The sequence below is a fragment of the Tiliqua scincoides genome, chromosome 5, assembly GCF_035046505.1.
Source record: "Tiliqua scincoides isolate rTilSci1 chromosome 5, rTilSci1.hap2, whole genome shotgun sequence".
Taxonomy (NCBI): Eukaryota; Metazoa; Chordata; class Lepidosauria; order Squamata; family Scincidae; genus Tiliqua; species Tiliqua scincoides.
This window is the reverse complement of record NC_089825.1, coordinates 141,532,719-141,555,032: the sequence shown is the minus strand read 5'-3', so window position 1 is coordinate 141,555,032 and position 22,314 is coordinate 141,532,719. Positions and strand designations below refer to the sequence as shown.

Below are 22,314 nucleotides of genomic sequence, written 5' to 3'. Positions count from 1 at the left end.
TAAACATGAAAAATAGCCAGAAGATTGGCCCATCCATGAGGCCAACTGAGACAGTTGCCTCAGGAGGAGATTGGCGGAGGACATCCACCTCCATTCTCAACTTACCTACACAGCTCCTCCTCCTCCTCCTCTCACTTCCTGGATTACAAAAGGAAGAGGGGGACAAAGCTCTGGCATGCCACACTCTTCCCCTCTACATTTCCCCTTCTAACCCATCTTTTCCAGTCCAGAGAGTGGCAGGAACAGAGGCTGACACATCACTAGGTAAAAGGGTGTAGCATTTGGCATGACACCTCAGATGCTGGGGAATTCTAAGGCTGGTCCTGGAGAAACCACCAAATGAGGAAACTCTGTAGTATCTTTACTTAAATAACACTTAAAGTTTGTTTGGAAGGCACCGTGCCTGTTGGATGCTATAAGCAATCCTATGATGATTCTTAATATCCTAAAGAATGCAAAGTGGCTGTGAATCTCTCTCTCTCTCTCTCTCTCTCTCTCTCTCTCTCTCTCTCTCTCTGTCTTTCAGAATATGACATACTCAAATTAAAGTTGATGAGAGTTCAGGCTAGCAAAAACACACCCTCCAATCAAAGCACTTAATCCAGTCAAATTAAAATACCAATTGTGTTTACCTGCACAGTGCTAGGCAATGCTCGTAAAATAAATGGACCAGCTATTCAGAGGCAACCACACTGCAGCTCCCAGCGCACCTTGCTAAATCACAAAGTATTCTGGGGGTGCAGATCTAAGTTTTAGACTGGTGTTGCTGTTTCCCATCAAGACTTCGCAGCTCTGAACTGTCCAGGAAAATAGATCAGTGTATATTGTCACCATCTTCACCCTATGTTCAGTAGTCCTCTCCCCGTAACCTTTCCTTTTAAAAAACACTAAAGGAACAATCCTAACCAACTTGCCAGCACTGGCATAGCTCTGCCAGTGGGGCATGTGCTACATCCTGCAGTTGGGGGGCAGTTACGGAGGCCTCCTCAAGGTATGGCAATGTTTGTTCCCTTACCTTGAAGTTGCATTACCCTTATGTCAATGCAGGAAAATGGGTTAGGATTGTGCCCTAAAAGATATGGAAATGTCCAAGTGCTGAGCAAGTGTTCTTGCGGGTGTGTGGGGTGGGGCAGCAGGTGTGAAACATGGGGCAGGTGAAGCAGACCACTTTGGGTGGCAAAGTGAGAGCCAGGCCTCAGGGGTAAGCAAAGCACCACATCCCACCCAGCTCTCTTCTCCTATGCATGGCATGCCGAGGAAGGCAGAAAGACCTTTGACTCCCTCTGCCTGCCTCCTTGTCCTCCTCCAATATCCTGGACCTGGCTATAATTAACTTGACAAGTTGGCATTTGGGCTGGGATCAACATTCCCAAGAGGTCACACTGCAGCTACGGATGCTGCCTAGGTCCAAGAAAGCCCCAGCTCGAGCAGGCCCAGCAGGTGAGAGGTTGGGGTTGGGGACCCCCCAGTAGAGTATGGAACAGCTCAGAAATACTGGGAGGGTTGAAGAGGGGAGGGTGGGACAATGCAGGAAAGCTGCCATGTGGAATTTGCATGTCCATGCCCTCACCTCTTTGCACATCGGAAACGCATATCGCATAAGTGCATCTCAGCACAAAAACGTCAAGTGCAAACAGCTGCGGCAGATTAAGAATGCACTCCGGGTGAACTATTAAAGGGTGAACGTGCATCAGAAATACAGGCAGAGGTCTTATCTCAAACTGACTCATGATTCTCAGTCACGCATGTGCACATTAGCTGAACTATGTGTGTGGGAAGACATTTGGCTCAGCAACTATGCACTCACTGATGATGAACTCACTCAGTCTTTATGTTACGTGTACGTTACACGAAAGAACATTTCAAAAGCTATGGTGTCGGGATGACTGTTTTAGGACTGACAAAATGAAACCAATTATTGCACAAGTCTTCAAGTTCTCTAGCAGTGGTGGTAGCAGTGGCTAGGTGCGCCAGCTGCAGCCGTACTTGCATTGATCAGACATGAGCAAGGTGGTCCCTGCCTTAGGCTGCAACTCTAACCACACTTTCCTGAGATTAAGCCCCATTGAACAAAATAGGACTAACTTCTGAGTTAGGATTATGCCCTTAGTGACTTCAAGACTAGATTACTGTAATGCACTCTACATGGGGCTGCCCTTGAAGACGGTTCAGACACTGCCATTAGTGCAGAATGTAGTGGCCCGGGTGATTACCGGAGCTAGGTGATTAGACTCTGTTAGACCACTGCACTGGCTGCCTTTTCATTTCCATTTCAATTGATCTTTAAATCCCTTCACAGTTTAGGTCCAGGTTATCTGAGGGACCATCTTCTCCCATACATTCCAGTCCACCCTCTTAGGTCATCTGAAGGGGCTCTCCTTCAAATGTCACCTCTGTCCCAAATTAGAGGTGAACCTACTCTGTAGAGCACTGGTTCCCAACCCATGGTCCAGGGACCACAGGTGGTCCGCGAGACGCTGAGAGGTGGTCCGTGAGGTCTCAGGCAAGAAAAATCGCTGTGTCTCTCTGAGCAAGCGGTCCCCCATGGACCACCAGAGACGGCAGAGAACGATGCACCTGCAGCTAGTAGCAAAAGCAGAAAACCACAAATCTTCTCTATAAATAATAAATCTCTAATAAACCTTTTATAATTACAGACAGCCTGCATTATCTGCAGGTTTGGTACCTGCAGATTTCTTCAACTGCGGGTCCCCAAAGTTCTGATGCAGGCCAACCGGAAACCTCTGGAGGTGAGGGGAGCTGTGCTTCTCTTGTCTCTGGAAGCTTTTCTGAAGCCCACAGAGGCTGTGCATGTGTGCCTTCAGCATCTGCGGGCTTCAGAAGAGTCCCTTGACCAACTGGAACTCAGCTCCCATGGGGTTCGGGGGGAGGGAGGGAACTGCAAGTTTTGAACACCCGCAGTTTTCCCTATCCATAGAGGTTCTGGGAATTGAATCCCCGTGGATAATGAGGGCTGCTTGTATTACAAATTTAAATGTATTTTTTGTGTGCAAGGGTGGGGGGTTGCATGTGGTCCATGACAATTCCAGTTTTTGCCTCAGTGGTCCATGGTCTCCTAAAGATTGGGAACCACTGCTGTAGAGGCACCACAACTATGGAATTTCCTCCCACCCCTCCCTCATGGCTTTTCAGCAAGGGCTCAAAACAAACAAGGGCTCTTTCTGAACCAAATAGTCCCGTCCCCCCAGTTCTACTGCGAGGATCAATAATTGGGTTGATCCTTCCTAAGAAAGGTATTATCAGATTGTAGCTTTTGGATTTTTTTTCCCTAATACACCAGCACAGCTACCTACAATGTTTTGAGCTTTGTTGGCCCAGTTCGGACAATAATGGGAAGGTGTAATAAGGAACACATTTCTCCTCCCCTTTCCCAGCATGCTTTTCCACTGCCCTTTGATCATATAGGTTTGTTTATTTTTTAAAATCCAAATCACTTCTAAACATACAAATTAAATATTCCTTCAGCACAATTATATGGAAGCCGGATGGCGCATTGGGTTCCCACGCTGCTCTCCCATGTGATGAGGGTGGGCTAATTGGAATATCGTCCGAATCCGCCTCTTCCTTCCCGGAACCGAAGGGAACACACCCACATAGGCAGTCACGTTTGTTTCTGATTGAAATCACGCATGCACATCACACGCGCAATTAAAAGTATGCTTGCATATCAATTATGTATCAATTATCAAGCAAAGAAGCCTTTGACATTTCTACTGCAGGGACTGAACGTAAGTTGACCAGGATCCAGGCCACAGTTACAGAAGCCTGCCTGATATTCTGCGTTTTCTGAGCACTCAAAACAGGAGAGTAGCTTCTTCCCACGAACGTGGTCATCACGCTTGCCATTGTTCCTTTGCCCATTACAAGGTGTCCATGCATGCAATTGCTTCTGTTGCCCGGTGGTTGCACTCTGGTTTGAGTAACTTGAGGGTGTGTTTTGAGTTGGGCATGTGCATCTCCACCTCCAGTTCGACCACATTCCTTTACCATCATTTCGTTTGTCTTACAACGTTCATGTTCTCTCTTCCTAGAGGGATCTGTGCAGGAGGGGATGTCATGCAGTGAGAACCCCCAAGAAGGTGCTGTAGGGCACACAACAGAGAAGAAGTGGGAGCTACGGAATGAGGGTCACGCAGAAAGGTTCTTCACGGCAGCTTGCCAACTGAGAGAACAGCATTGTCTTGTGGATGTGACCGTGAACCTAGGCCTGAGGAACTACAAAGCCCACAGTGCTCTCCTCGCCGCAGTCAGCTCTGTCTTCTGGCAGCGTCTACTGTGCAGGGAGCAAGGTGTGATGGAGTTGGATGGCGTGACCACATCACATGGCTGGGAGGCCATTTTGAATTTTGCCTATGCTGGGGAACTGGAGATCACACCAGAGACGGCCAAGGAGGTGTTGGACGCAGCTGAAGCACTGGGCATTCCTCGTGTGGCCAAAATTTGCAAGGCAGCATTGATTGGGACAGAAGCAGAGGACAGGCTCAGTCCAGCAGAAGAGATGTGGGAGACTCTACGGAGTCTTCAGGAGCTTTATGAAGAAGGCATTGGCTGGGACCTGGCAGTTAATGCTGAGGGAGAAACCTACCAAGGTGATCAAGGCAGAGCAGACAGGAAATCCAGAACAGAGATAGGGCAGGGTTTGGTTAAGGGATAAAGGGTGGTGTCTGGGGCTGGGCTGGCCAAAGTCTTTGGGTTGGGATTATGGGATCCTGGCAGAGACATGGCTGTTGGATCTTCTGATCTCGTCTTCCCTTCTTCCAGTTCACCGCCTGGCCTTGGCCTGCGGCTGTGAGTTCTTCCATGGCATGTTCACCAGTGGAATGAAGGAATCCTATCAAACGGACACTCCTCTCTGCACCCGCTTCACCTCATCTGATCTGGGCCTGGTCATCTCCTTTGCGTATTCCGGAGTGCTGGTGGGTGGATGGGATGACCTGTTTGAGGCCACGCAAGCTGCTCTGCAGTACCAGGTCTCTGGGATCTTGGAACTTTGCTTGGATTTCTTCCAGCGCCAGCTGAACCCTGAATCCTGCTTGGACATCCTCTCCTTTGCCCGCACCTATGGCCTACACGAGCTGGAAAATATGGCTGAGAGTTTTGTGTTAAGGAACTTCCCTCATGTCTCAGCCACGCCCAAGTTCTTGGACCTCCCGGTCAACCAACTTGTAGACTTCCTCAGCTCTGATGCCCTGTACATACTGAACGAACTAGAAGCCTTCCAAGGAGCCATCCGCTGGTTGGACACTGACCGGGCTGCACGGATGGACCATGCTGAGAAAGTTCTGCGCTGCATCAGGTTCCCTTTGATGTCCACCCGGGAGCTTAAGCAGGTGCGGGCAGTAGACATGATGGCTGCCCCAGGTCGTTTCTATAATCTTCTGGTGGAATCTTTATCCAGCTTTCCACCAGGCCCTTCCAAGATGGAGCAACTCCCCTGCCGGGTAAGGTACCCAGAGAAGGTGATTGTCATCAGTGGAGGAGACACTCTGGCAAATAACATGGCCACTCGCAGCCCCAGTCGGGACTTGTGGTTCACGCACCGCTTTGTCAATGGCATTGGATTGGTCAAGCAAGTGGAGTGGCGTACTCTTGGGGAGCTTCCTGAAGGGGCTCGTTTCCGGCATGCTGTGGCGGTCAAGGACAATGTGATGTATATCTTTGGAGGAAAGCACTATTACGGAATCAGAGACACCATCAACTCAGTATTCAAGTGAGATGGGGGGGTCATGCCTCTTGAATTAGGGTTGGACAGAAAGCAGTTCCATTCTCACTGGAGACTTGTGCATGGGGTGGGAAAGACAAACAGTGTTTTGCCTTGCCAGTTCTTCAGCTTCAGTGGTGGATACCTGACCAGCAAGCAGCAAGCATTTGAGTGGTGATCACCAGGGATGGGCAAATCCGGTGTGGCTTGACTTGAGTCAAGTCACAAGTCTCTGCCCCCGTGACTTGACTTGAAAATGAGTCCTAATGGGGGTACTTTCCGAGTCACCAAGTCGCCTTTTAATGACTTGAAAGGATGAGTCATGAGTCTTTCTGATACATATGCCAGGCACAGAAAAAAAAACTGCTGCTGCTGGGGTGTGTGTGTGTGCATGAGTTCCCTTTAAACACTCCCCTGCTGCCCCATCCCATCTGTCAACAAGGTGGGAGGAGGTGGGAAGGACTGCCTGAGAGTGGGGACAGAAGCTGCAAGAGGGAGGAGGGTCACATGCAGCAGCCATGAAGCTTACCAGGATGACCCAATTCTTTGCAGTTATACTCAGTAGTCCCACTGCAGCCAGTCATTCAATGGGGCTTCCTCCCTTCCCCCCAATGAACAATGGAGCTCACAGCAGCCATGCGATTGGAAAGTGTGATTGCTACAAACCTCCCCATGCCTCCTTTTTCCCTGGGCTTCTCCAACCAATCCTAAGCAAGAGCTCCCTTGGGCTCCTCCTCCTGCCCTCCTTCCATCAAAGTAACAAACCAGACTGCCCATCCTTCCTCCAATGACTGTTGGTTCCTTCCTATCAGAGATGGGAAGAGAGTCCCCTCCCACCCCCCCTCCTGCTCAGATGTAAAAGCAAACATTAACCCTTCCCTGCCTCCTGGCTGAAACTTCCCTGCTGTTTGCCCGATCTGAATGATGGCCCCACAAGGTTTTTCCCTTACTGCAAAAACAGTAAGCAAGCACACCCAGGCACAGACAACCCTAAGTCTGCATGTGTGGGGATGAGTGCCCAAGGGGCTCTTGACTTGAGTGTTTTGCCAAGTCTTCTATGCATGTGACTCAGGTGTACATGAGAGCAAAAAATGCTGATTTTCATGACTTGGACTCGAGTCACCCGACTCGAGTTCCCATCCCTGGTGGTCACGACTATAGTGGCATAGACCAGAGGTGCCGTCCATTCCTATAAAAGGGTGAGGAGTAGTCAAGGTAGGTCAGGGCCAAAAGCAGCAGGGGCATGCAGACCTCAAAGATGAGATCCTGACATCAGTAGTCGGAATATCTAGCACTGAGGCTGACCTTACCTATGAAGGTTATTCAGTGCTCTCATACCAGCCAATCATAGCCTGGTAAAACCTTAAGGGGACACAGAAAGCTAGGAAGGGTTATTCCTTCTCAGTTCTAGTAACAAATGCTGTGTGGCTGTAGCCTTTATTGGTGGACTCAAAGGATCAAGGGATGGGTCGATCAGGGTTGAGTCCCCCAGGTTCTAGCACCTGATGCAGGCCTGGTTGTTAGCGATTGCCTGCTTCCAGAGAATGGGAACATAGGTGTCTTGCCCTTCCAGACACCTACGGCTCCCTGAGCCAGCTGCCAAGGAAGGGAAGGGCAACCTGACTTTGGCAAAGTATAGCTGTCTAGGAATTTGAGAGCGGCAGAAAGGTAGATGTCACAAAGCCACTGAGGGAGAGATAAGAGCATGTGATGGATATCGTACATAATGAGGAATATGAGAACGACGGGCCTTGTGATAGTAGATCAGTGGAATGTGAATAGATCCAGAAGTCAGCCATGGAGGCCATTTGGGAGCGAGAGCTCAGGGTCGGCCTGGTACCAGTAGAAAAGGAAACATGAAAGTGCCTCTGATCATGCGGGGAATGCCTTTCTCTCAACCCAGGGCAGCCTGAATCAGTCCCCTTCCCACACACATCTTGCATGATAGATATCAGAGAGTGAGATCCAAGCAGTCGGCACCTTTTTTCTCAGCAACAGAGGTTTATAGAACTGAACATGAGAGGATGTGGGGATGGCCATGAACTTAGGAGCAGATGTGGTGTCAGAGGTCAACTGCGCTGAGCACGCTGGCCATGCCAAGCCCTCAACCCTCAATACTGACAGCAGTGATAGTGTCCAGTGCCAGATGGGGGGGGCACCATCGGACATGTAGAACTTTGCCCGGGAGCCCCCAGCAATTTGATGCCAACATTGCTTACGTAGCTTTAAAAGGCGACTAGTCAAATGCATGGGGAAGTCTGTTCACAGCTGTGAGCCATGCCAGCAAAGTGGAATCTCCAGATAGGAGACAGAATGCAACCCAGTGCCAACATTTGAGGCTTGAGGGCCCATTGCTTCAGCCTAAGCTTCTGGGCTCCTGGAAGGCACCTGACTGGCAGAATGCAGGGCTGGGCTCTTCTTCGAGGACTGGCTTTAGGGGTTTTGTGATCTATAGAACACCCCATAGGTGAAGCCATAAGTCAGCAGTAGAGTGCTTTGCATACAGATTTCAGGCTCTGCCTATAGAATCTCCAGTTCAGACCTGACCCAGACCTGAGCACCTGAGGCAGCCTGCCAAGTGTTGAATCCCCATTACCTGTGAGCTTTCTTTTCCTCCCACTCCCTAGATTGGAAGAGGAGGATAGAGCAGATGAGGAAGTATGGAGAAGGGTAGTGAACCTGGCATCTTCAGGGATGCTCTAGCCCACTACTCTCCTCTCTACCACACTTCCTCTTCCACTCTGTCCCCTCTTTCTTTTCCAGTCTAGGGAGAGGGAGGAGAAACAGTGGAGGTGAGGGGACAGGTGGGTGGGTGCCCCCTGCCAGTTTGCTGTCTGAGTGGGCCTCATGGTTGGGACCTCAGTTAAAAGGTTCACGTGGTTGGAGGCAGTGGGCAAGACATCTGTATGAAATCCTACATGGCCACTGCCAGTCTGAGTACTGTAGACAATACTGGGCTAGATCTCACCTAGCTGTATAAGGAAACTTCCTCCGTTTTCCTACACCCTCCCCTGCTACAGGTTTGATCCCCTTCGTGGGAGTTGGGAGCGCCTGGCTGACATGACAACTTGCCGGTGCTATTTCCCAGCTGTGTTCCTGGATGGGCTTTTCTATGTACTAGGAGGCAGTTCCAACGATGCCTATTGCCTGGACACCGCGGAAATCTACGATCCTCAGAACAATACCTGGAGGTGAGAGATGGGGAGCTTCACCCAAGCAGTCCTGTTCCCATCTAGCTGGTCTGTTTTGCTTCTCCTAGTTGTATCAGCTGGTGTCCGCGGTTTCCTCCTCCTCTTTTTCATCTTGTCCTTCTCTCATTTCTTATCACAACTTCATTTGCTACAAGGAAAGCAGCCCTTGCTTTTGGACAGCTCTGATGACAAACTGCATGTGTGAATGGGGTTGTCAGCAGCTGCCTAATAAAATATCTAAAAGGCAAACTTCCGTGGGGCAAAGAAGCAGGAAAGCACTGGTTATCAGATGCTGGAGACCAGCCACACAGGAAGACTGTTTCTTGGAAGCAGGAGAGCTAAATTAAGCATGGCAAGATGGAGCAGATTCATTCTCATTTCCTTTCCCTCCCTCCAGGCCTTGCGAGCCCCTGCCTGCTCCACTCTGTGGTCATGCGGCCTGCGTCCTGGACGGCTTCATCTACGTCTCCGGGGGTAGCGATGGCTCCTGCCGCTGCCACTCATCCCTGTTCCGGTATCACCCGGGTGCACCACCCATCCCATTGGCCGCCATGCGGGAGGAGCGTGCCGGACATGCCATGGAATCGCTAGATGGGCGGCTCTACGTGGCCGGTGGTCTGCGGTGGCGGGACGGCCACGGGGGCTACGCAGATCAACTGGCTTGCGAGGTGTACAGCCCAGGCCTGGACGTGTGGGTGGCCCTCAGTCCTCTGCCACAGGCCCATGTCATTGCTGCCTCAGCTGTCTTCCAGGGGGAGCTCTATATACTGGGAGGTTACAGCCATGACACATATCGAGATACCCACCTGATTCACTGCTACAACCCCAGCCATGACCGATGGGTCAATGTGGGGACACTGCCTCAGGCCTACGCCGACCTCAGAGCTTGTATCTTGGAAGTCCCTCCCTCACTCAGGAAAAAGCAGCCCTCATCCTCAGCCCTTCCCATGATGGAAATCCCTGCCGATCCCTCAACAGAGTCTGCATGAGAGCACTCCTGATAAGCCCAAAGTGTAGAGTGGAGGCGGGGGCATCTTGATACTGAAATCACTATTTCCTCATTAATTAACCCTCTTAATTAAACTCACAAGTCTCCCCTAAGCTTTAGTTAATAATGCCATCCCATCATTCAAAAAAAGTAGCTAAGGGAGTCCAAAGCAATCCTCTTAAACTAAGCTAGGCCAGAGGTCAGCCGCAAAGTAATGAGCAACATGCTTGACCCATGATTATTTTGCAGTTGTATGGGTGCTGCAAAGTTGGATAGGATTGGGCCCTAAGTGTGAGATCAGCTGCAACTTCAGGCTTCTATGTACAAGTTTGCTTTAAAAGGCAGTTGATCACAGGGAGTATTTGAATTGTATGAGCAATACTATTGGAATGAATACAGCTATTAAGACAGGACTTTACCTTCCCAGGGCAGGTTGTTGACTTCTCAATTGGCCACTGTGGCAGTGCCTTAACAACACTTTGATCTGCAAGCAAGTAGGCGATAGTTATGCTCCTGCTGATTCATACATATCAAGCTGATCTTCAAGGCACAGGAGCAGGCCAGTAGGCCAGGTTTCTCTGGTCAGTTGGCAACCCTAGCTGCCCATATTTCTGAATCCGGCTGACACCATTGCATGAGACCAGGTTCCAGTGCCTTTAAGTAGAAACTTAACAGGTAAAAGCTTATCCTGCTGTTCCATCTGCAAGCCAACAAAAGACACACTAGTTGAATGCCTGATGCTGTGTGCAGCAGGGCAAAAGCTGGGGGTAGAGAAGGACAGAAATCTTATCGCTCAGAGAATTTGCTTCCATATAGGATGAGGACATTTCTGACTTTTCAGTACCGCCACTTTATGTGAAATTAATTAAATGCACATGCAAGATGAATATAAATTCTGGGCCCTCCATCTGTTCAAGAGTGATAGCAATGCCAACCAGTGGTACCCCCACCACCCGCCAGAAGAGAGACCAGGTGCCCATGAACTGTGTATTTCTGCAAATGATAGGCTGGCTGTGCTGCAAATTAAAAGTCAATTTATTTCTCAAGGCTCACGCAGTAGTGCATGTTTGATTTTGCACAGGCGAGCAGGGGTGTTGCATGTTTCCACAACCAGGTTATCAGGTTGGCAACATCCCCTAAACTGCAATTCAACAGGTGCAGCCTTGTTGATATCACATAATTACCTCCTTCAGAATGACCAAAACAAAATCTGGTGCCAGGGTGGAGCCCTGTGAGCGAGGGGATGGGAACATGGAAAACAAATTAGGGCAGGGAGGATACTGGAGCAGTTATTTTTTTTTTTTTTAAGAGGAATTTTTTCCATTGGAAAAATTGCAGCATTTTCTTCAGACTGAGTGAAACCACTGCACACCTTCTGCTGCCGCATTCTTCATGCAGGTTGTGTGTGTGTGTGGGGGTGTGGATTAACGTAGTAGCAAAAACAGGGTGACAAGGTACAATGGAGGACAGAGCACCTATCCACTGTTTCTCAAACTGTGGGTCCCGACCCACTAGATGGGTCATGAGCCAATTTCAGGTGGGTCCCCATTCATTTCAATATTTTATTTTTAATATATTAGACTTGATGCTACCATGGAACGTGACTGCATTTGGGGAAATGTTACAGACCTGTACTTTGAACAAGCTACTATGTACTATTCTTTTAACAATGATAGTCAATGGGATTTACTCCTGGGTAAGTGTGGGTAGGATTGCAGCCTAGGATTGTTAAAAATTTCCTGCTTGATGATGTCACTTCTGGTCATGACGTCACTTCCGGTGGGCCTGACAAATTCTCATTCTAAAAAGTGGGTCCCAGTGCTAAATGTATGAGAACCACTGGCCTATACCTTTAACTATTGTATAGAAGAGGGAATTTTGGTAGGCACAGCTTAACATGGAAGGGTTTAGAGAGCCTCCCCTGCCAAAATTCCCTCTCCTATACAGTGGTTAAAGGTGTAAGCACTGCATCCTCCAATGTATCTGGTCACACGGAGCAAAAGCAGCATTTGCTAAGGGCCCTACATTTTCAAGGGCTCCACACTGGCTTACCAGCTGCATCAAAGGCCCATCAGGCAAGCAGGCAGGAAGATGAAGGCATATATCTGCAGCCCAGCTGACCACTCTTTGCTTTTGTGAGCTTGCTGCTTGGACTTCTGCCATGGGGGGGGGGGGAACTGGACACTTCTGTACCTACAAAATATCCACATTCTGCACAAGTAAATGATGAAATGCACCCTCTTTGATCTCTTTTTTCTGTGCTTTGCCCACAAGGTGTGTGTGTGTGTGGGGGGGGGAATCCACTGAAATTCTATTCCTGTCTACTCAGAAGTCTAGTCAACATGTTAGGAAACTTGTAGCACAGTGGTTCCCACACTGTGGGTTGGGACTCACTGGTGGGTCATGACCTGATTTCAGGTGGTTCCCCATGCATGTTGGCAACCTTCAGTCTCGAAAGACTATGGTATCGCGCTCTGAAAGGTGGTTCTGGAACAGCGTCTAGTGTGGCTGAAAAGGCCGATTCGGGAGTGACAATCCCTTCCACACCGGGAGCAAGTGCAGTCTGTTCCTGGTCTGTCTCCCTGGCTATGGGCCTTCCTTCTTTGCCTCTTAGCCTCAGACTGTTGGCCAAGTGTCTCTTCAAACTGGGAAAGGCCATGCTGCACAGCCTGCCTCCAAGCGGGCCGCTCAGAGGCCAGGGTTTCCCACTTGTTGAGGTCCACTCCTAAGGCCTTCAGATCCCTCTTGCAGATATCCTTGTATCGCAGCTGTGGTCTACCTGTAGGGTGCTTTCCTTGCATGAGTTCTCCATAGAGGAGATCCTTTGGGATCCGGCCATCATCCATTCTCACAACATGACCGAGCCAACGCATGCGTCTCTGTTTCAGTAGTGAATACATGCTAGGGATTCCAGCATGTTCCAGGACTGTGTTGTTTGGAACTTTGTCCTGCCAGGTGATGCCGAGAATGCGTCAGAGGCAGCGCATGTGGAAAGCGTTCAGTTTCCTCTCCTGTTGTGAGTGAAGAGTCCATGACTTGCTGCAGTACAGAAGTGTACTCAGGACGCAAGCTCTGTAGACCTGGATCTTGGTATGTTCCGTCAGCTTCTTGTTGGACCAGACTCTCTTTGTGAGTCTGGAAAACGTGGTAGCTGCTTTACCAATGCGTTTGTTTAGTTCGGTATCGAGAGAAAGAGTGTCGGAGATAGTTGAGCCAAGGTACACAAAGTCATGGACAACCTCCAGTTCATGTGCAGAGATTGTAATGCAGGGAGGTGAGTCCACGTCCTGAACCATGACCTGTGTTTTCTTCAGGCTGATTGTCAGTCCAAAATCTTGGCAGGCCTTGCTAAAACGATCCATGAGCTGCTGGAGATCTTTGGCAGAGTGGGTAGTGATCACTGCATCGTCGGCAAAGAGGAAGTCACGCAGACATTTCAGCTGGACTTTGGACTTTGCTCTCAGTCTAGAGAGGTTGAAGAGCTTTCCATCTGATCTGGTCCGGAGATAGATGCCTTCTGTTGCAATTCCAAAGGCATGCTTCAGCAGGACAGCGAAGAAAATCCCAAACAAGGTTGGTGCAAGAACACAGCCCTGCTTCACGCCGCTTCGGATGTCAAAGGGGTCTGATGTGGAGCCATCGAAGACAACAGTGCCCTTCATGTCCTTGTGGAAGGATCTGATGATGCTGAGGAGCCTGGGTGGACATCCAATCTTGGGGAGAATCTTGAAGAGGCCATCCCTGCTTACCAGGTCAAAGGCCTTTGTGAGATCTATGAAGGTTCATAGGGTGATGAAAAGATCAGATAACTAATTGCCTCAATCCCTGATGATGTTCAAAAATCAGATACTGTTGCTGCTAATTACCTTGCAAAGAGCTCAGCTCCTGCAGTCTGTAAGCAGGTGTAAAGATAGGGAAATAAGATGTTTGAAGGTCCTTTTCTTGTTATTATAAACAAAGTTTTTTTTTTTTTCTCCTTTTCTTTTTAAGTCTGGTAAACCCAGGTGGGTCCTGATACAATGTCATTTTAAAAAGTGGTTCCTGGTGCTAAAAAGTTTGGGAACCACTGTTATAGCAAATTTTTTAAAAAATTGAACTAGTGTACCATGCAGTAAATAATTTGTTTTAATCTTTATGTATATTAAAAACATTAGGGCAACTTTATATGCTACAGGCCCTGCACTAGTGAAGATCCCCATCCTATGCATATCTACCCCAAAGTAAGTATTTCATTGTGTGAAAAGGGATTTACTCCCAGGTAAGTGTGTCCAGGATTGCAGCCTGAAAGCCCAAGCCTCTGCAGATCTACTCAGAAGTAAGTCGCATTACAGTCAAAGGGCTTACTCCCGCGTAAGTGTATACAGGACTACAGCCTTAATCCAGCCCTGGGGGGCGGGGGATTAAGTGCCATGCCGGCAACACACCTATTTTGAACGGGGGGGGGGGCACAAACAGCACAGCTGGTCCCCCAGCCTGGGAACTGGGAGCGCAGCTGGAGAGCCTGAGAGCCCATTCCTAGCCATGCCAACTGAGAAGTAAATCCCACTGTAGTCAACGGGGCTTTCTCCCAGGAAAGTGTGGCTGGGTTGCTACAGTTGCGGTCCGGCAGCATCCCCCCAGGCCTGGCCGGCGCCTGGGTACCAGCAGCATCCCCAGGGCCGGGGGGGATGCTCGCCTCCCGCGAGCACGGAGCTCCTGCAGGCGCGCCGCCGGTCCTTCCCTGAGCGGGGCAGGGCGCGGCCTGGCTGCGGGCAGGGCAGGAACCGCCTCTTGGGCGCAGTCCAGCCGGCGCGGTTCCTGCTTCCGCGTCCAGGCACCGCCTGCTCCTGGCCGCCCGCTGATCGCGGCTGCCGCTTCGCCGCCAAGAGCCGCGGTCCTGCTTTGCCCCCGGGGAGGAGAAGAGCAGCGGTGCCTTCCTGCAGCGGGAGCCGGATCGGTGCAGGTGGGTGGCCCAGAGGAGCCCAGCCCAACACAACAGTTGCGTCTCCGTCTCCTGGCTGGCTGTGTGTTGGTGGCTCTCCAGGGCGAGGCTCGGGGTTGCCAACTTACCCCCCACCTGGCCTGCTGCTGTACTTTCTAAGCAGCTGAGTGTCCCCTTGCACAGAAACAGAAGCGCTTCCTGGTACAGTCAGTTTCTCACACCAGCGCCTCAAGCGTTGAAGGGACAGAACAGGCGCAAGTTGGCAACCGCAGCAGAGCCCTTGGCTTCCAAGTGGATCCCCCCCCCCCACCGCTTATTCCTGAGCTAGGAACAGGGCTGTAGTAACCCACGGCCTGGCCCCGAGGCTTTCAGGTATTTTGGACCCCTTCTGGCATTTCAGTCTTTCACCCCACTACAGCTGATAGCCTGACCCTGATATGGTAGGTACTGTAGTACGTAGACCTAGTTCCATTTTGAGGGTCTCTTTAGATATGGACAAAAGAGCAACCAGTATGGCATTAATGTGTGTGGGTGTGTATAGATAGATAGTCTACATAGTGCCTTAAACCATTGGAGCCCGAGGGTGCAGGTAACAGTGACTCAGCAAAAAAAGAAAAGATGGGACCCCCTAGTACTTGCAGGGCCCCTAGGCTTCAGCCTAGGCCCTTGCTAGGAACATCAGCTGATAATTGCATGACTTTGCACAAGGCACGATTTCCAGGAAGGTATTCCAAGCTGCCCCCAGACTTCTAAGGGAGATGTTGGTAGTCTGATTTTCCCTTTGCACTGGAGGTTGAGTGTGTGTTTACTCACCAGTAAGGCCCATGGGGTATATTTCCAAGAGACTGACTTCCAAGTCAGTGTGACTAGAACTGTAGGATTTGAGGGCATTTACCTGCATCTGAATATGTGTGTGTGTGTGTGTGTACACACACACACACTTCTTGGTGTGAGCAAGAAGGGTCTTGGCTGCCTCCATGTGAGAGATAGAGTTGCTGTCAGCCTGCGTTTGAGAACCGGAGGCCAGAAATGAGATCAAACCAAGAAGATCCATTCTGAAATGTTGTTGGTTCTTGAAAGAGAGAACCTCTATGATTGTAAAAATCCCCTTGAGGGATTTAGAAACGCCTGCCTATGTAAACCGCCTTGAATAAAGTCAGAGGAGTAATCCGATGACCAGAAAGGTGGTATATAAATACCAAGTTGTTGTTGTTGTTATTATTATTTTATTATTTATTTTAACATTTATTTTTTTATTTTATTATTATTATTATTATTATTATTGTGTGTGTGTGTGTGTAGCTAGAGGGGGTGCAAAGCAGTTGGTTTGGCAGGCATCCTCACCGCGGCATGCAAGCGGCCCCTCCCCTTCGGAGCCATTCCAGGTGGTGGGAGCTAAATGGAGGTGAATGCCTCCGTTTTGCACCCACCATCCAGAATGGATCTGAAGGGGAGGCTCTGCTTGCATGCCGCACTGAGGCACCTTGCAAAACCTAGTGCTTTACACCCCCTCTAGCTAAGCCACTGCTTTGAGCAAAGGTCAGTTACACAGCCTGTGACTAATATTGCAGTTCCATCCTGTAATGATAAGCACACCCCAAGCATGCACGGCGCCTTTTCCTTCCCACTATTTATTATCCAGGAAGTGGCAATATATAGACCAGCAATTTTCAACCTTTTCATCTCACGCCACACTGACAAGGCACGCCATTGGTTTTTTGACATTTGCCAAGGCACACCACACTGATAGCAGGGGCTTACATCCCCCAGTGGTCCTAGTAAGAAATGATCCTCCTCCAGCTCTCATGGCACACCTGCAGACCATCCGTGGCACACCAGTGTGCCATGGCACAGTGGTTGAAAATGGCTGATATAGACAATATGCGAGCGATAATCATATTCGGCTTCCATGTTTTGGAGATCAGGTAAATGGGGAACCCATTGGGCTGACACCCCGTCAAGGAGATCAGTTACTTAATTTGCTGCGGTTTTGGTGATTTGCATAGATTTTTCTGTGAGAACAAAGCAATACTTGCAAAGGGAGAAGAAAGCATGCAGTGTCTAAATGGTGCACGTATGTGTAGTGGCAAGTGACATCTTAAAAGAGGCATGCTCCTTCTAACTCACACAGGAGGGAATGCCTCTTCTGATATTTTTCATCTGCAGCTTTTTGTATTTGTATTGGAAATAATTTAAAAAATAATGCTAAAATTTTTAATCTGGGCCCCATGTTGAGAGAAGACTTGATGCACAATGTGAGGGGTGTGCTAGTCTACCTATTGCAGCTTCTTGTGGAGCATGCACAACTTTCCGTAGCAGTGACAATTGTGTTGGAGGAATCTCTTAAACCAGATTTCCTCCGTTAGGGGGGGAGCAGAGTCGCTTCAGCAGCAGAACCCCCCCTTTGCTGGGAATCAACCCCAGGGAGCCTCCCACACCCGGCTGACTGCTAGTCAAGAAACACACAAACAACATTGGCTGGCTGCAGTTGCAAGAACAGATTCATTTACTCACAGTTCCTTAGCGGTACGGTTACAGCATCTGATTTAGGAATCAGAGGTACTCTGACGTAAAGATAACAAGGCCCTATAGCTGCCTCGTCCTGCATGTGCCATGTGGTCAAGATGGCAGCGCCAGCAGATCCCTGCTGCATGCCATCTTGTCTCCTCAGTTGTGGTGAGGAAGAGGTAAGAGGGAGGGAGGAGGGCGTGCTCAGGAGTTATATAGGGTCTGGATCACGCCCCTCCCACATAGGTCATCCAAGGTGGACAGGTAAACTGCAAAGGACACTGGGCTATGGCTTAACCCTTTTTAGGACAGTCTCCTGCCACCCCTTGAGAGCATACGGAGTTGCACCAATTCCAACACCCCTTCTCAACTCCGGATGCTCAAGTCCAGCAAATTCATACTTTCTCGTAGACTCTGGAACTTTTCTTTTGTCAGCGGCTTGGTCAGGATATCTGCTGTCATTTCTTGGGTTGGACAGTAGTCCATCCTGACAAGTCCTTTCTTTATCATGTCACGCACAAAGTGGTTTCTAATGTCAATGTGTTTAGTGCGTGCATTGTGGCTTTCTGTCTGTGCCAACCTGATACAACTCTGGTTGTCCTCAAACATCTGGATTGGCCTTGGTTCTTCTATACCCAAATCATCCAACAATTTGCAAAGCCACATTACCTCTCTGCATGTCTCTGATGCAGACACATACTCTGCTTCTGTAGAGGAAAGAGCAACAGAGGTTTGTTTTCTGCTTGCCCAACTGATTGCTCCACCTCCATACAGAGCCAAATGTCCACTGGTCGATTTCCGATCAGTTCTATCTTCTCCCCAATCTGAGTCACTGTAGACCACTAACCTGGGTCTCTCACTGGCTGGCAACTTCAATTTGAAGTTTTGGGTGACTTTCAGGTACCTTGCAACCCTTTTCACTCCAAGCCAGTTCCATTTTGTGGGAGAATTGTTTTTCCTACACAGAATCCCAGTGGCAGTTGCAATGTCTGGCCTAGTTGTGTTTAAAAGATAAAGCAACTTGCCTACTGCTTCTCTGTACTGTGTGTTGTTAGGGAGGTTCACTTTCATCTGTTTGTTTTAGAAAGTTGGTCTCCATCGGTGTAGCTACTGGGTGCGTGTCTTTGAGTCCTAGTGACTCCAACAAGTCCAGAATTTTTGTTCTCTGGCTGAGGAGAAAACTTCCATCCCCTTCTCTCTCCACGTGCATACCCAAATAATGAGTCACCTTTCCCAGTTCTTTGATTTCCACTTCTCTGTTTATGTGGTTGACTAACTCTTTGTAGTCTTGTCCTCTCTCATAGAAACACAGCAAGTCATCCACATAAACCAATACATAAGTCCATTTTCCATCTTTCTGTCTTGTGTACAGGCACTGATCTGCTGCACCTTGTGTGAAGTTTAGTTGTGTCAAAATGTGGTGCAGCTTTTCATTCCAGGCTTTGGCTGATTGTTTTAAGCCATATAGCCCCTTCTGAAGCTTGCATACCAAATGTGCCTTCTTGCTATCTATAAAACCAGGTGGCTGTTTCATGTACAGCTCCTCCTTAATTTCTCCGTGAAGGAAAGCGGTTTTTACATCCAAATGTTGGACAATCTTCTGGAAGCAGCTATGCTTAGAAGCAGTCTTATGGTAGTGTACTTCACTACAGGAGCAAAAACCTCATCAAAGTCTTCTCCATACTTTTGGGAGAAGCCTTTGGCTACGAGCCTTGCTTTGTAGCGCTCTATCTGTCCTTGTGCATTTGTCTTAGCCTTGAAGACCCATTTGCACCCTATTGCCTTTTTGTTTGGCGGTAGCTTAGTCAGTGTCCATGTTTTGTTCTTGTGTAATGCACTTATCTCTTCTTGTGCAGCCTTTTTCCACTTACTTGAATCATGCGCGGGCATCGCTTCTACCTCTTCCCAGGACTCTGGTTCGCGTTGTGACGACGACCCTGCGAGGTAGGTTAGCCCAAGTCGTGGAGGTGGAACGCCTTTGTTCTCTCGAGATGAACGTCTGGGTTCTGCTGGTACTTGGTCTGCATCTGCAGCAGCTTCTGGTTCCAGCAGTTCCTCTCCTTCATCAGCCTCCTCTTCTGTGTCGGTCTCCTCTTCTGCTGCACTCGCCTCAGACTCTGGTGATGAGGGTCCTGGTATGCTGCTGTGACAAACTGGCACATACGTGAGCTCCTCATCTGTCTGAGATAGATCATTAATAAATCTCTTGCTTATATCAGCTTTCTCATTTTCTGCAAAGTACAGACCATGCCTGGTGGTCACCTTTCTGGTGTGCATGTCCATAACTTTGTAACCCTTCGTTCCAGGAGCATATCCTATGAAGATACCTTCTTCCGCTCTCAGGTCTAGTTTGGACCTCTTCTCCTTTGGAACAAAAGCATATACCTTGCATCCAAACACGCGAAGATGACTCATGTCTGGTGCTCTGCCATGCAACAGCTCAAAAGGGGTTTTGTCGCTTACGACACCCTTTGTAGGTAGTCTGTTCTGCAAATAGTTGGCAGTGATTATCGCCTCACTCCAAAAATTTGTAGGCAGACCTGCATCTGTTAGCATGCATCTGGCCATCTCTAACAGGCTATGATTTTTGCGTTCCGTGACGCCATTTTGCTGTGGTGTGTGTGGCACTGATAACCTGTGTTTAATTCCCTGGCTCTCTAGTATTGATTTTGTGTGTCGTGAGGTGTACTCACCACCGTTGTCAGTCTGCAGTGCGCCAGGATTTCTCTCAAACTTGTTCTTTACCATTGCCAGGTATTTGCTCAGCATGTCGGGAACTTCACCTTTCTCTTTCAGCAGATAAATCACTGTATATCTAGAGAAATCATCTACAAACGTTAGAATATATTTATAGTTCCCTAGTGAGGGACTTGGCGTTGGACCTACCAGGTCACTGTGTATGATTTCCAGAACCCTGGTGCTGCGTTGTCCAGTCCTCTTTGGAAAGGATGGACTGACCACTTTGCCTTTGATACAGCACACACACCTCTCTGGATGGTTCTCACAGTGCTTCACCTGTATCCCTCTTGCCAGGTCCTTGTTCTGCAAGTCCAGGACTGCTGCTGTGTCCCTGTGTCCTAGCCTGCAGTGCCATAAATCCAAACAGTCTTTGTTGCAATTTTTCTTGGCACTCCTTAGTTGTGCTTCCTCGTTGCACAAATCTAAGACATAGACTCCATTCCTTTCAAAACCTTGAGCCAGCAAAAGGTCATCACTTTTCCATCTTATGTCACAGCCCCCTTCTGTGAAAACAACTGTGCATCCTTCTTTGACCAACTTTGATACACTCAGCATGTTTCCACTTATCTCTGGGGAGTACTTAACATCTTTTATGGTAAAGTTTTTAATTGAATCACCTGCTACACATTTCAATTTCACTGTCCCTTTTCCTTGAATCTGGACCTTCTTACCGTCAGCTATGGTAATCTGACCTTCTTCGTCTGTGTCCATTTCCTGAAAGAAACTTTGGATGGAACAGGTATGAAATGAGCATCTTGAATCAACAATCCACTCCTTATTTTCCACCTTTTCTCTGAGGCAGTGATTGTAATTGCTCTCATGCTTTCTTGCAGGTTTGTGGGCGGGATTACCACTTTTCTTTTGCCTCTCTTTTCGACCCTTTCCTTTGTCTTGGGCAGAGCTCAGGTGATGCTCCATCCTCCCTGGTTCCTTTGAGATGCAAAATTTTGCCATGTGACCTTCCAGGTGATGGGTCACCTGGCAGACAAAGCAGGTGATGGGTCTTTTGTGTGACTTATATTCTGCTTTGTAACCTGAGCCACTTGCAAGTTCCTCTTGCCTGAAGGGTGCACAATATGACCTCAACTCTTGGAGTATTACTTTATACTCCCTTCTCTCTCTTTCAAACACAGATGATGCAAAGCCCCCCAAAATTGATTCATCAAGACATCCTACAAGGTATGCCACCTTCTGGTCTTCCGAAAAAACCAAATTTGTGAGTGCTAGGTCACTGAAAAGCTCAGTCAGTTTACTGCAATACTTATCACAGTCCTCTTTCCTCTCCAACTTGAGGTGACACAATTCAGTGATCAATCTGAACTGATCCTTCACTCCTGTCTTTGCATAGGTATCAGTCAGTATTGCCATCATCTCCTTTGCAGTCTTAGCTTCCTGCACATAGGGCAATTGGAGATCAGTTAACGATCTGAGAATGAGGCACTTTGCTTTGCCATTTTCTCTGTTCCATGCCGCAATTGCAGATTCTCCACTAGTTGGACGCTCTGTCTCTAGTGCGGACGATGCTCCATGCATTTGAATTTCCGCCAAAATTCTGCAATGCCAATTATGGAAGCTCTTGGGGTTCAGCCTGACTGTTGGTTGGCCGGCAAAGGCCCCTACTTCTGTTCCTTCTGCCATTGTTTGTTTTCCAAGCAAGTTCAGCCTTCTAGATTGGGTGGGGAGAGTTCCCAAAAATCAAAAATATCCTTCCAAGGTATCTGGGCTTCCCAATGCACAACCCACCTAGGTTTCCTGGTCCTGGTCTGGTCTGGTCTGGTCTAGGCATGGTCCCTGGGCCCATAACCTGTTGGAGGAATCTCTTAAACCAGATTTCCTCCGTTAGGGGGGGAGCAGAGTCGCTTCAGCAGCAGAACCCTCCCTTTGCTGGGAATCAACCCCAGGGAGCCTCCCACACCCGGCTGACTGCTAGTCAAGAAACACACAAACAACATTGGCTGGCTGAAGTTGCAAGAACAGATTCATTTACTCACAGTTCCTTAGCGGTACGGTTACAGCATCTGATTTAGGAATCAGAGGTACTCTGACGTAAAGATAACAAGGCCCTATAGCTGCCTCGTCCTGCATGTGCCATGTGGTCAAGATGGCAGCGCCAGCAGATCCCTGCTGCATGCCATCTTGTCTCCTCAGTTGTGGTGAGGAAGAGGTAAGAGGGAGGGAGGAGGGCGTGCTCAGGAGTTATATAGGGTCTGGATCACGCCCCTCCCACATAGGTCATCCAAGGTGG

The 22,314-nt window shown here is 48.9% G+C and overlaps 2 protein-coding genes across 4 annotated transcripts in view; both read left to right on the top strand.

Moving 5' to 3' along the window:
• The first annotated feature begins 1,364 nt into the window (after nucleotides 1–1,364).
• KLHL33 (kelch like family member 33) lies at nucleotides 1,365–10,953 on the top strand. Of its 2 annotated transcripts, none has more exons than XM_066628114.1 (5): nucleotides 1,365–1,440; nucleotides 4,053–4,310; nucleotides 4,783–5,731; nucleotides 8,743–8,913; nucleotides 9,311–10,953. In XM_066628114.1, exons 1-5 carry the CDS (start codon nucleotides 1,395–1,397, stop codon nucleotides 9,900–9,902), a joined length of 2,016 nt encoding a protein of 671 aa, XP_066484211.1. In that variant the 5' UTR covers nucleotides 1,365–1,394; the 3' UTR covers nucleotides 9,903–10,953. The 2 variants fall into 2 exon arrangements, with proteins under 2 accessions (XP_066484211.1, XP_066484210.1); XM_066628113.1 differs by having other exon boundaries at nucleotides 4,053–4,610.
• Nucleotides 10,954–14,744: 3,791 nt separating this feature from the next.
• The window catches only part of TEP1 (telomerase associated protein 1), a 55,279-nt gene continuing 47,709 nt past the window's right edge, over nucleotides 14,745–22,314 (top strand). For both annotated transcript variants that reach the window (XM_066626903.1, XM_066626902.1), the window contains exon 1: nucleotides 14,745–14,843. The gene's annotated coding sequence lies outside the window, so the exon portion shown is untranslated. The remainder of the gene's footprint in view (nucleotides 14,844–22,314) is intronic.